General features: G+C 35.2%; 1 protein-coding gene across 10 annotated transcripts in view; it reads right to left on the bottom strand.

Annotated features, from left to right (window-relative positions):
* Nucleotides 1-1,187: 1,187 nt before the first annotated feature.
* The window catches only part of LOC120078048, an 18,311-nt gene continuing 5,350 nt past the window's right edge, over nt 1,188-14,148 (bottom strand). Inside the window, exons 7-13 of one of the 10 annotated variants that reach the window (XR_005481895.1) lie at nt 10,392-10,529; nt 9,673-9,760; nt 8,940-9,047; nt 8,702-8,820; nt 4,772-4,825; nt 4,322-4,545; nt 1,188-2,567 (exon numbers count right to left, since the gene is read on the bottom strand). Coding sequence is in view for 1 of the 10 variants with exons in the window: in XM_039032234.1 (XP_038888162.1) it covers nt 8,798-8,820; nt 8,940-9,047; nt 9,673-9,760; nt 10,392-10,529 (357 nt within the window). In the remaining 9 variants the exon portion in view is untranslated. The other 9 variants (XR_005481897.1, XR_005481893.1, XR_005481900.1 and 6 more) reach the window with 9 other exon arrangements.

The following is a 14,148-nucleotide window of genomic DNA, read 5'->3' as shown; positions in this document are numbered from 1 at the left end:
TATTATCGAACGATAATAAACCGTGAGTGTTCTATCACTTTTTATCATTGATAGACAATGATAGTATCTTACCATTCTCTATCAGTGATAGTCAGTGCTAGACTAACATCACTAATAGACTTATAGCTTCCTATCAGACATTTGTTTGAAATAAGAAATTACAATAAATTACTTACATCATTTGCCTGAAATATATTCTTATGAAGATTTTGCCACTCATCTAGCTTCATGCGTATTTCTAATAAATGATTCTTGGACTTCGGTTTCCTAATTTCCATTCAATTCCAATATTTAAATCTGAAAGTTTGTGTTATTTTAAAAGCCCAAAATACTAATGCAAGTGGCAAGCCTCAATTGAAGGTTCATCTTTTTCCTCCAAATCAATTGAAGGAAACTCGTCACCTTTTAATCCCATTATTAGACAATACTCTTTTAATCTAAATTCAACATGTCCATTAAAGTTGAAAGCTAGGATATTAGATTTAATTGTAGTACACTATCTTCTAATGAGATAAGAGAGGAATTGGTGTGCTATTTTTGCCATTTTGAGATCTAAAAAATGGTCAAAAGGTTCATCTCCAAAGGTCCTTAGACAGGTAGGCTAGCACAGACGCTTACGGATAGAAGAAGAAAAAAAAAAAAAAAAAGCTACTAAAATATTCAATCCCATAGTTTTCTAGACTTAAATTTTAAATATTACAACAACATAGTCTAAGTCTCAACTTAAATATTTCTAACATTCATGATCATAAATATTAAAATATCTAAATGTATTAAAATATGGAAAAATTTGAATGAAAAATTAGAAAATGGCTAACTGGTAGAGCCATGATTATATTTAAGGTATTGGGGAGTTGGGGCCAAAGACAATGAATATAATCCATCCCCATCCCTGTGTAGCCAAGAGGGGAAAAAAATTCCCTATTCTCCATTTTTATCATCTAATTGAGGATTCCCCACTTCGTTCAAGATGAGTTTGTATAGGATAAATCGACATCTCTACTCACATCGCACTTTTATGTCTAGTTACCACTGAACACGCCACATTTGTTGTATATTTCCTGCTATGCATTATTATATCAAAGGAAATTTTTTGAATTCGACCCAGGAATAGTTACTAGGTATCGATTGAATTGTTGGCACGTTAATACGTGCATTGGGTGAAATTTTATTGCGTCTTTCTCGGATAAACTATCAATGTATATGTGCCAAACTTAAGTGCTTTATATACAAAAATTCCATAACACAGTTGACTTGATATGTAGATTATGGGGTGAAAAAACACCAAAATATGTCAGGTCAGGTTAGATGAGTATTGGGTTGAAAATGGACGCATATTCATCCTTCTCATCTTCTTCTTCTTCACAGGCAACAAAACGACCACCTTAGATCGTAACTTCTTCTTCTTCAGCTTTGCCAAGGACGGCAAATATAATATAATTTTAAGTGCCGTCATCTCATATTATTTCTTGCTCGTATTTTTGTCAATAAAAAAGTTGTGCAACTTTGAGTTTGCGTGGTATTTTTCAATTAATTCTTCTTCGAAGCCCACAACATCCTTTACACTCAAATCCTAGATCTTCCAAGTTTCCATTTCATTTCACAACTTTGAATGGGTTCTTGAATACCATGTGTTTTACTCGCGATATTTGCAATTCCAAACATTATTTTATTGAACAAAATTCAAAATATCCTCCAATACTCTCAATAATATCTAGACCTAGAGTGTAATTAAATTTTGCCCTTCTTCTATTTGAATATCAATAGGATCAAAATATAGCATAAAAATAGCCATAAATTTTTTATCTTAAGATAGGATCCATTTTTTTTTTTTTTCAAATCTCACTTTATCTCAACTTTCTATTTTTCCTTTCTTTTTTTAATTATATTGTTTTTCCGCATTATGACACTTTTGTCTCAATTTACCTTATTTTTCTGCATTGATCTTTAATCAACTATGAACTTGGTGAGCATTTATTGTATTTAACTAATGATACGGTTTTATTCTTCCTAAGGATTTTGATTGATAGCAAGTGAGATGAAAATTATCGATATCATGACTTAGTATCAAGATGTCTATTCCTAGAAAGTCATTTTTCAATCACTTTGTAGATTCATTGGTTTTTCCCTTTCAACATTATTTCTCGTTTGACTATGTACCGTGATTGCTCCAACAAGTCTAACACTAATAGGATTGTTGAAGATAAAGATGTATGATGGTTAAAAGTTTGTTAGTTAAAACTCCCACCACAACAATGTGTTGTGGTTACCATGTTTCATCCGTTTCCCAAATTCGGTAATTACAGTGCATGCAAGTGCCAATATCCTTGAAAAAGGTGCTCCATTAGATTCTTTGATAACCCTATCAAGATCTCTAACCTTTCAGATCCCGATTCATGTGACCTTGACATTAACCGAAGAAAGTTATATACTTGCTCACTCTTAAAAACAACTTCAAACTTAGGATCGCTAGGTCAAATCAAACTTCCTTTGAACTTTGTTGCAAGGACTTTTCAAGTAGTTGGTAATAGGTATCTAATAGTCAAAAATTGTGGTTTGTGGATTGTCTGCAATTTCAATAAGAACATCAATGTATCTAAGTTGTAAAAAATGGCCATAGGCAAGCCATGTTGTGCATTGTATCTAAGTTTACAAAGTCTTATATATGAACAAGTTGTCTTGTTGTCTATGCAATGTCATAAGCTCATTAAAAGGCAACATGACATTAATATAAGTTATGATAAGGCTTAGAGAGGCTAGGAACTTCATTCAATTCAATCTAGGTCACTTCTGATACTACTTTATTACTCTCTTCTCATCATGTCCATTGACGATGCAATGTTAAAGAAAAAAATTGGTATATTACTATCTACTTGCAAATTAGACGAAAATTCACAAATAGTTCCCCTTGAATTTTTCATTATCATTTCTAAGAATAAAAATTCATGAGCTTGATCTTTCTACAATTTAAAATCCACTTTTTGAGTGAGCCAAATGAACTCATCATTTTTTCGAATGAGTATCAATCCCTAAAGGTGTTAGCGATGCATACAATTATGTTGAACATGGTTTGTGTGTTTTTTACTCGTTTAAGCATCTTAAAAAAGCCACAAGTCGGCTCCCATTAACCACTCATTCCATATGTGTGCTAAGGCCTATATAGTCATTGATACAACTGGATAATGTTTCTCCATCAATAACACTCCAATTAGAACATATAGGCAAACCTAGATGAGTTAGGGAATTTTGTACAAGAAAACAATATTCTTTGATGACCACAAATATATCTGAAATTATGAATTCAAACTTGAAGCAAGCAAGTAAGTTATGTTCAGATTCTTCTTGAATTCCTTTATGGTTTAATCCCGAGATGGTTTTATGAACATAGTAGGAATTTGAACTTCTAGCGTTCAATACTCTCTCCTCATATGCAGATGACATGCTTCAATTGGCAACAACACACCTCCATGGATCTACTTTTCCCTAAAACTAATCAAAACACTTCATCTACATAGAAGAAAAATGTTGAACGTTTGGAAACTCAAATTACTACAACGTTCATAAAACCATCTCTAAATCAAATTACTAATGGATTCAAGGGACCTAGAACAGGTAACTCACACGCTTCCTTCAAGTTTGAAATCATACTTCTAGACATATTCGTGGTTATCAAAGAACATTGTTTTCTTGCACAAAATGCCCTCACCCATTAAGGTTTGCCTACTTGTTCTAATTCGAGTGCTATTAATAGGGAAACATTATCAAATTGTCTCAAGTAATATTCATAGTCAATGACTGTATATGTCCTAAAACACATGGAATGAGGTGGTTAATAAGAGCTAACTTGTGACTTAAGATTCTTAAAGTGAAGAGCACATAAGTCATGTTCAGCATAATTGTATGCAACACTAACACCCTTATGGGTCCTCAAACACACCCTTAGAGATACTCTTATAACCATTAGAAATAATGACAAATTTTATTTGGCTCAAATAAAACAGATTTCAAATTGTAGAAAAACCAAACCCATGAATTATCGTTCTCAAAAACAACAATGAAAATGCAACGGAAACTATTTGTGAATTTTCATCCAATGTGCAAGCTAATTATTAGCGTACCATAAAATTTGTTCCTTTAACGCTGCACTATCAACTAACGTGATGGGAAGAGAGTAATCTCATGCATGAATTAAAGCAGCAAGAGCAATAAAATAGTATTTGAATCTACCTTTGTCATCTACTTCTTGTGACAAATCATAATAGTTATGATTAAAAGTGATGTATGTATTTAAACAATTCGTTGTATTTGTAATACGACGCACCTGGATTCTTTTCAATTAGAATGAGAGAGAATGCCGGCAGAAGAACATATGAGGACTTGGGAGTGCCCCAAATTGAATTCAATGCGAGCTCCCCTAATTATAACTCAACGCCATACAGCCTTTTAATTAAGCTTATGACATAATATGGACACCAATGCACCTTGCCGTTCATTAAAAAAACAAAAAAACAACTTCAAACACTTAAATGCAATCCACGACGTAACCTGTACATGTCCACGTTTAACAATGTCAAAGGAACATTGATGAACATTATTTAATTTGCAAACAATCCACAAATCACTTTTTTCGTAAGCAAATGCTCGTATATACCAACCACATGAAGAGTTCTTGCAACAAAGTTCAAAGGAAGTTTGATTTGATCGAGAAGTTTAAGTTCAAAATTTTTATTAAGAGACAGCAAGTACATAACTTTCTTAAAAACAAACTTACTGTTAAAAACAGAATCTTCTTTAATGTCAAAGGCCAATGTACATGAATCCAAATCTGAAAGGTCAAGGATAATACATGTCTTCAACAATATTATTAATGTTAGACTTGTTGAAACTATCATCATATATAGTCAAATAGGAAATAATGTTGCTGGAGGAGGGGAAGAGCTTACTTTCGATTAAGTCTACCAATTGATTGAAAGATGGATTTTTCTAGGATAGAAATCTCAATAACTCGAAAGTCATGATACCGAGAATTTTTATCACTTGTCATCAAACAAAATCCTTTGTTTTTTAAGAGTCATGGAACGAGGAAAATGTGTCAAACAAAACCAAAAAATAACTGTTAAACGATGATGGATGATGACTACTTACTTCAAAATCATTAAGAATAAAAATGAATTATCGGTCAAATAAAATAAATGCATAACAAGTTCACAATAGAACAAGTATCAAAATGCAGAAAAATAAGATAAAATATCATAATGCGCAAAAAATAATATGAAATACAAAAAGATGGGGAATTAGATAAAGTGAGATTTGGAAAAAAAAAGATGATTCTATCTTAAGATTCAAAAAAACGGGAGGGGAGGCTTTTAGGCTATAATCTAATTTAGTTGATATTCAAATATACGGACAAAATTTAATCACACGGTAGACCAAAGATATTGTTGAGGACATTTTAGGATTTGCGAAAAGCATTGGAGAAAATTTGATATAATTTTGAAAATCATCAATTTTTGTCAATCTTCAAAATGAAACCTAAAGTGTTGCTACCCAGTCCAATTTCCCATGGGAAAGTTATCAAGAGGGACTTGGATGCCCTGATCACATAGAGCAGTTTTAATTCAAGGCAAAAACCATCTTTTCATCGCAACAAACTAGGGCAAAACATTTATAACTGGGGCAAAACAATTGTAGTTAGAACCATGGCATTAAATTTTCATCATTAATGACGACCTTGAATATACACAAGTTGATGGTTTAGTGCTTTCTTGAGTGATGCAAAAAGTCCTACTTAAGGTGGGCAGGATAAAAAAAGGAGAAGAGGTTCTTGTCAATGAAATTTGCATGGTGTACCTCTTTCTATTGGAGGTCACTACAAAGACCGACCAAGTCATTTGTGATGTGTTAGATGTGGATGCCTGTCAGATGTTACTTGGAAGACCATGTCAATATGACAATCAAACTATACACCGAGGAAGCGACAATACATTTGAGTTTGATTGGATGGAGAAAAAGATTGTTCTTTTGCCTATCAATCCTAAATTAATCTCAACCAATGAATGGATTAGGAAAACAAAAGGGATAATTTTTTCCTCTGTTGCCCAATAAAGAGGCCTTCATAAATATGCTTTTAAGTTTACATTGATTCTGTTCATTCAAGAAGCAGCACATCCTTTGTTTACTACCGCTATGGACAGCAAGGTTAGTAAGCTTTAGAAAACTTTCGTCCCCAATGGTCTTCCCTCTTTAAGAGATATCCAACATACATTGACCATATACCCAGATCTTCTCTCCCACATGACCTCATCACAAAATGAGTCCTACAGAATATCAAGTCTAACATGACATAATCCAAGAATTGCTCAACGAAAAGCATATCTAAGCAAGTCTCAACCCTTGTGTTGTTCCAGCTTTGTTGGCCCCAAAAAAAGGATGGATCACAGCTCCTTTGTGTTGACAGCTGCACAATAAAACGCATAACCATAAATTATCGCTTCCCACCACCACAAATTTCTGATCTAGTGGACCAACCAGCTGGATCACAATTTGTTTCTAAAATTGACTTACACAGTGGATACCATTAGATCCGGATCAGACCTGGTGATGAGAGGAAACTGCACTTTAGACAAATGAAAAGTTATTTTAATGGTTGGTTATGCCAATCGGGTTGTCCAATGCCCCCAACACATTTAGGAGGTTAACAAACCAAATTTTTCTACCCTTCCTCAACAAATATGTTGTATTTTACTTTGATGACATTTTAACCTACAGCAAATCTATTGAAGAATGTCTTGATCACCTTCAGGTAATATTTGCAACTCATGATCAGAACACTTTTTATATTATCTTGAAGAAGGGTGTTTTTATGACTGACATAATCTCTTTTTGGGTTTTATAGTTAGCCAAGCGGGGATACAAGCTAATCCTTTAAAATTAAGGCAATCAAGGGCTAGTTTATCCTATCTTTAGTTAAAGAGGTCCAATCTTTCTTTGGTCTTGCCTCTTTCAATCGCAAATTTATCAAAAACTCACCATTCTTGATCCTTAAACAAACAGTTTAAGAAAAGGTGGAATCAAACAGCTTTTGACAGTTTTAATTCTCTCAAGTCCAAGTTGATGTCACCTTCAGTTTTGGCCTGATTTTTTTAGACAATTTGAAACAGCGGTAGATGCTAGGGATGTTCGTGGGTTGGGTTGGGTTGGGTTTAGGGATATTTTAGGTCCAACCCTATGCTTCGATTTGTGTATTTTTCTAACCCAAACTAACCATGTTCAATTATGAACCTGAACCAAACCAACCCAAGAAAAATGGGTTGGGTTGGTTCAGTTCCATCAGTTCCCTTAAAAAAAAAAACTTGGAATCACCAATAAAAAAACCTACAAAATCTACATTTCTTGATACTTGTAATTTTTAATTACTTGATGTTTATGTGGAAAAAACATCAAGTAATATGATTTTGGACAAAAAAAGTCAAGTATAAGAAGCTTTTACTTGACATTTTTTTCGTGTCAAGTAAAAGGGTTAAAAAAGCGGAAATTGACGGAATATTTCGGATATTTGATAGGCCTCCAATTTAGTAAGCGAATCATATAGCATTTGGTAGTTCCGGGTAAGCGATCGCGGGGTCTTCGTGGGCGATCATCTAGTGTTACTCAACGATCGTGTAGCCGAGCTCAGCGATGGTATAGCATTTGGTAGGCGATCGTATAGCATTTTGTTACTCAGCGATCATGTAGCAGAGCTAAGCGATCGTGTAACCGAGCTCAGCGATCGTGTAGCATTTGGTAAACAACCATATAGCATTGGGTAGGCGATCATATAGCATTTTGTTATTCAGCGATCGTGTAGCCGAGCTAAGTGATCATGTAGCCGAGCTCAGCGATCGTGTAGCATTTGGTAGGCGATCGTATAGCTAGGGTCGGTTCAGTTCGAACCGAACGGTTTTCCTACGAACCCGAGAACCGAACTGACCTATTCGGGTTCATTAAAAAAAACCCAAACCAAACCAACTTTTTTTAACCAACCCAAACCAGGTGGGTTAGGTTGGGTTGTTCAGTTTTTTCGGATCTTCGATTTTTTTGAACACCCCTAGTAGATACTAATGGCATTGGAATTGAAGCAGCTTTGTCCCAAGACTCTAACCCAATCAAGTTAATTTTAGTTAAGAGCTAAGTGATCCTAGACGAGAATGGGTTACATATGAGCTGGAGTGGAATTTTATTCATTAGTGCAAGCTCTTCATCAATGAGAATACTATTTGATTGGGAAAGAAGTATATCCTTCTCACTGATCATTATTCTTTGAAATTTTTACATTCCCAAAAACATCAATCACATGCATGCCAGATGGATTTCTTTTATCCATAAATTTGACTTTGTGATTAAGCATAATTCGTTCCAATAATTGATTGTCTCCCTTTAAAATAATAATCCATAAAAACAGTTTTTTTAAAACTTTTGAAGTGCAAACCCAAAAAAAGTCCTAAAAATGGCATTTCTCAAGGTGGGTGGGGAAAGACAGTCATCTTGAGATAAAAGGAAAAGGGAGTAATGATACGATATGATACATTCTACCCTACAAATTTGCCGCCACGGAAGCAGTTTACACGCCCCAACAAATATTTCACTCAACAATTCGCGGCAACCATACAACAACTAAAGCATAATAATTATGGACTCTAAATATTAATTGCAAAATGTGTACCTGTTCTGATGATTATTTCCTATTAAGCTTTTATGCCATCTCTAACTAGACAGATCAACCAGCTAAGCTATAGTATCCACCTGGACAAGCACCATATCACAAAACTAGTGGCTTTGGCTCTGCATGTGGTTTAGTTATATTTCAAAGTCAAGAAGTTTATCACATGACAATGGAGCAAAAACAAATTCTGTAACTTGATCAAGCATATGTTTGTGTAAAAGATCATTTCACGACTCACCGTTCTCCATTTTACTATGCATTTGGTCAGTACTTACTCCCATTGCCTTCCCGGAATTGGATTTGGTGGCCAGTCTCTTTTCCTTTGAAGAGCTCAAAGAGCCTTCTACTGTTCAACAGGAACATGGATATCAGAATGTAGTGGAGATAGAAAAAGATAGCATGTCAGGTTTCATATCCCTCACCCGGATGCATGGGCATTTCACTGACCCGTTGAGCCTCCAACACATAAATTCCTTTTAGTGTTTCTAAGCTTTAAGAAAATAGGTTTAATTCCTGTTTTGGACTATGACCTTCCAAATTTATTCGTCTTCGTTCCTAGTTTTCAATATTCTGTTTTTAACTCTTGACTTGAAAAGTTATGTTTCAGTGCCTCAATTATTATAAACACCTATTTTAGTCCTTATCATTAAGCTTTTAAAAATATTTAACGGTAACCCAGATCCAATTGCAAATTCAATACTAAAATCCATTACATGTGACTTAAAAATGTTTGGGATAAACATTCACTAATTACACAATTTAGAAATATACGAATTTTCTTTTTCAGAATATTTCATCTCATGTGAAGTTGCAGATACAAGCCTAGAACCACTAAGCTACACTCATGTTGGCACGTGTTTTCTGCATTGTTGAATTCTTCATCCACTCACCACAATTTTATCTATAGATGAGAATGTTCCATTCTATATAAGGTAGAACGAGAAATAAAAGAAAGAGCAATACTTTCATACCTTGCCATTCCCATACTTCTTTTCCATCACCCTTAACTAGTCTCGGGTAACGATCTATTCGTGAGTCTTCCTGAACCAACTCCTCTACCTACATATGATAAATTAATTGTCAAACCTTATTCAAGCAAACAAACTGATAAAATTAAATAAATAAATAATAAAAATAAAAATAAAACAAAAAGATCTCAATGAACTTGTGTGGTCAAAAATTACTAGGGAAAGCATCAAGAATGAATTGAGATTATAAATTGGCAACTGGAGAGGGCGAGAAGACCATGTGATCTCTTTACTGATGGAGTTCATTAGCACTGCATAGGCTTGCATATAATTACTTGGTTAACAAATTTTAGCCAAGGCTAAATCCAAAAAGAACCTATTTAACAGAATAAATCTCATAATGAATCAAAAAATTATATCATCTAAAGTTGTGATACGGAAAAAAAATCTAATTTTAGGTAGGTTTCAATGAATTTAAGCACCCAAGTAGAATAGCAAACTCCGAAGCCCAAATATTCATAACTCCATTCACCAATCAGATTGTTATTTCAGAAAAAAAGTTTAACATTAAAAAAAAATCATGCAACACAAAACAAAGTGATGAAATAATTTATAACTTGATAGCTCTTGAGAACCAAGTTAAATTGTTCTTCAGCTCTAGGTGAGATATATTAATTATAAATGAAATAAGAGAAAATGAAAGTCAAGGAGGGACATGATACCTTCCTCCATAACAAAGGATTCTTCCTCTCTCGTGGCAAAAGAAGGTGATCACGTAACCTCGAAGCAACAACCCATGATTCACATTGACCACTGTTTCTTGTTGACATCAAAGCATTTTCCTCAAGTATTTCACAAACCTGCGAGGAAGACAGACAGAGAGTAAAATAAATTTGTATCTGCAAAATGTCTATGCTTCTATTTTCTTGACAATAGAAGACATTCTCGATAATATAAAACAAAAACTTTAAGGCAATAAATACAAAAAGGTTTTGGACTTCAATAAACTCAATGCGATAAACCTCAAAAAGAATCTTGTTTGGGAAATCAAAGAGTTAAAAGATGCATACTCAAGCATAGATAGGACTCTGCATCTCAATAAAGCTTAAATGAAGGAAACTGATTTTTTTTAAGCAACCAAACTTGCATTCAGGAAGATGAAAGGATAGAAAGGGGAAAAAAAATAATAATAATAATAAATTATTATTATTATTATTANTATTAATTTTTTTAAAAAAAAAAAAAAAAACCACCCTCAAACCCAATGTAGAAAGGGGCTCCAATCGAAAAGAATCCTATTGAGCTGATTGTTTAAAAAAAAAATCATATTAACAGACACCCGATGGGATGGGTTGAACCTAACCACATCCCAAAATCACCCCCCAAACCACTCAAACCCACTAAAAATTATACTATTCCTCTCATGCCAAATGTCACACGAAAAAACAAAAAAAAAAAAACAAGACTGCTAAAGAACCCTTCATTTGTCATAAAAATGAGAATTCAAGAGAACCTCCTCAAACACCAAACAACAACCTCTATTGCAAGCAAGCACAGGCCCAAATGTCCTAAAGGACCTATTCCTCATAGAGGTAACAAACTCACAATTCCAAAGTAAATGGTAAAGATCCTCTTCCTCTCTCCTACAAAGAACACACCATTGAAGACGTATTACCATGGAGAAAAACCACTAGATATGATTGTGTGTACTCACTTCCCCATGGAGAAAAATCTCGAGCTATCCCCCAAAGGAAGACCCAGATAGGATCCAAGAAGCTGACCAACTGCACACCCCACCAAATAGGCCAGGTAACTACTTAGCATCCTCACAATTCACTCCAAAAATGTTCTTCCAACAATTGATTTTTAGACCTAAGATAGCATAGAAGGGCAACATACCAATGAGATTGATAAAAATCAGTGTTTTCAAAGCGCAAGGCAAACCCTAAGGCAACAAGTCTCCCAATTGCCTCAAGGCGAGGCGATAAAAAGGCATCGCCCGAGTTAAGCAAGGCACACCTTAATAAAATAATAAATAAATATTATCTAAAACTATAATAGGTAAAATATAAGAGTATTTAATTTTCAAAATACAAAAAATATCAATCAAGCTATTTAATATTTAATTAAAAATCAACTTTTTTGATAATTACAAAAAAAAGCATATGTAATTTAGAAAACAAATAGTTCTATGAAAGTGAGTTTATGCAATTAAACAGAATATGTTTATAATGTCATTTGTTCAGTGGTTGGCTTTTCTTCTTAAATATTTGATACTAGCAAGATACTGATTTGAAAAGAGAAATAAATGCCATCTGGCAGTCATGGAGAGTGGAAGAGAGAAATAGATGGCCATTTGGCATTCATGGAGGAGAGATACTACATGCAACATGCAACCAACTCTCTTTATTGAAAAATGAAGGCGTGCATTTTCATAACTAAGACTTTTCTTCTTCTTTTTCTTCCCTGACTCTTCCTATTCTTCTTCTTGTACGGTAATTTTTCACTTTTCTACCTTTTCTTCCACTTCTACTTCTTCTCCTCTTCTGTATCTTCTTTCTCGTTCTTTTTCATTTTTTATCTTTCTAATCTTTTGACTCGTCTGGTCTTTATATAATCAATCTTCTTCTCGTGATTTTTCATTTCTCACTAGTTACAAAAAAAAAATTGAATGAAAAAAGGAAGAGAAAGGAAGACGGGCACTCACCTTCATGTATGATGAAGGCACAGCAAGGTGACAAAAGGCGCAACCAGGCGAGCGCCTGGTTGAAGGTGCTCGCCCTAGCTATCTTCAAGGCACAATGGCTCAAAGTTGCTGATAACTTGTAGAAATACAAGTTATTTATTTGCGTCCTTAACGAGATTGACGAACTTGCGATGTCCTTTCCCTCTACTCATTCTTTTTCTTATTCATTCACAAGACTTGCCATCGCATTCATTAAATTCTTTTGTACAACTTCACAGCGAGTCCTCGCCCTGTATCATAGTAGTTTAGACATTTATTTTATCATTGCAATTTACTTTAATGCAATTAATTTTCATCGCAATTTACATTTCCGCATAAACCAAATTCTTTATTCTTTATGACAACCGGTCGCATTTACCACATTAGTATCGCATCTAAATGACAACAATCCCCGTGTTCGACTTCAGGTCATTCTGAGAAACTTGCGTTGGAATTATACTTGGTTCCAGCACAAGGAAACTTGTGACACGCACTACATCATCGCATACTACGAAGCATATTACCATCAACGCATACACTTAGGATGTAGTATCGCAATAATATCTTTATCGCAAAGCACTTGAGCGCATATAGAGCATCATCATATTCATTCATAAGTAGCGCAATAGATAAAGATAGAGATTCATTTTTATCGTTACAAGTTTATGGTGCCGTTGTCGAGGACGTAAACTTGATTCATTCATCATCAGTAGTGTGCATAAGCGATACAACATAGCATAACATTTCATTTTTTATCGTTACAAGTTTATGGCACCGTTGCCAAGGATTGGTAACGGTTTAGTGTTGAATATTCTTGTGGTATTTTGCAGGACAGATCTCTGTTGAACTGTCTGTTTATCGCGAAGAGTAGGCTGACAATTTATGAGTACTGGAACTGATCCAGAATTCGAAGCTGACCCAGAGATCGAGCATACTTTTTGCGCAAGGGCACTCCAGAACCGAATTAGGCGAAGAAGAGCAAACATGGCAAATAATGAGAGGCCCGAAGGAAATCAAGGGGCGAATCGGCCAGCGCAAGATCCTGTCTTTCTTGCTGCCGACCGCAATATCCCTATGAGAAACTATGCGGCGCCAAATCTTTACGACTTCTCGCCCGGAATTTCAAGACCAATGGTTGAGGAGAATGCACGCTTCGAAATTAAGCCGGCCATGCTTCAAATGATCCAAAACGCAGGACAACTTGGAGGTATGCAAGGTGAAGACCCGCACGCCCATCTGACCAGCTTCGTGGAGATATGCAATACTTTCTCCATTCCTGGCGTGACTCCTGAGGGAATTAGACAGTACCTCTCCCGTACACACCGAGGGATGAGGCAAAGAGGTGGGCTCATTCGTTGGAGCCAAACGAAATCACTTCATGTGACCAGTTGGTAGAGCGGTTTATGAAGAAATTCTGAAAATGCCATTGTACCAGCTGATACAATGACAACATTGGCCGCACAAATGGCCGCAGTGACCTCTCTCCTCCAGACGATGGCAATAAACCAAGGTGCCCTCTCTCAGGGTGCAACGTAACCCAATGCGCTGGCACAAGTGGCAACAATCAGCTGTACCCAATGCGGAGGGGGTCATGCTGCAGAGATGTGCCCATCGAACCCGCAATCAGTGTTTGCCATTCAACATAACCCTTATAGCAACACTTATAATCTAGGTTGGTGGAATCACCCTAACTTCAGTTGGGGCGGAAACACCTCGTTAAATTCATCATCCTTGGAAGCCCTGCTAAAACAATA

The sequence above is a fragment of the Benincasa hispida genome, chromosome 5 (genome assembly GCF_009727055.1).
Source record: "Benincasa hispida cultivar B227 chromosome 5, ASM972705v1, whole genome shotgun sequence".
Taxonomy (NCBI): domain Eukaryota; kingdom Viridiplantae; phylum Streptophyta; class Magnoliopsida; order Cucurbitales; family Cucurbitaceae; genus Benincasa; species Benincasa hispida.
Note: the sequence above shows the minus strand (reverse complement) of the source record. Positions and strands in the feature narration are given on the sequence as shown.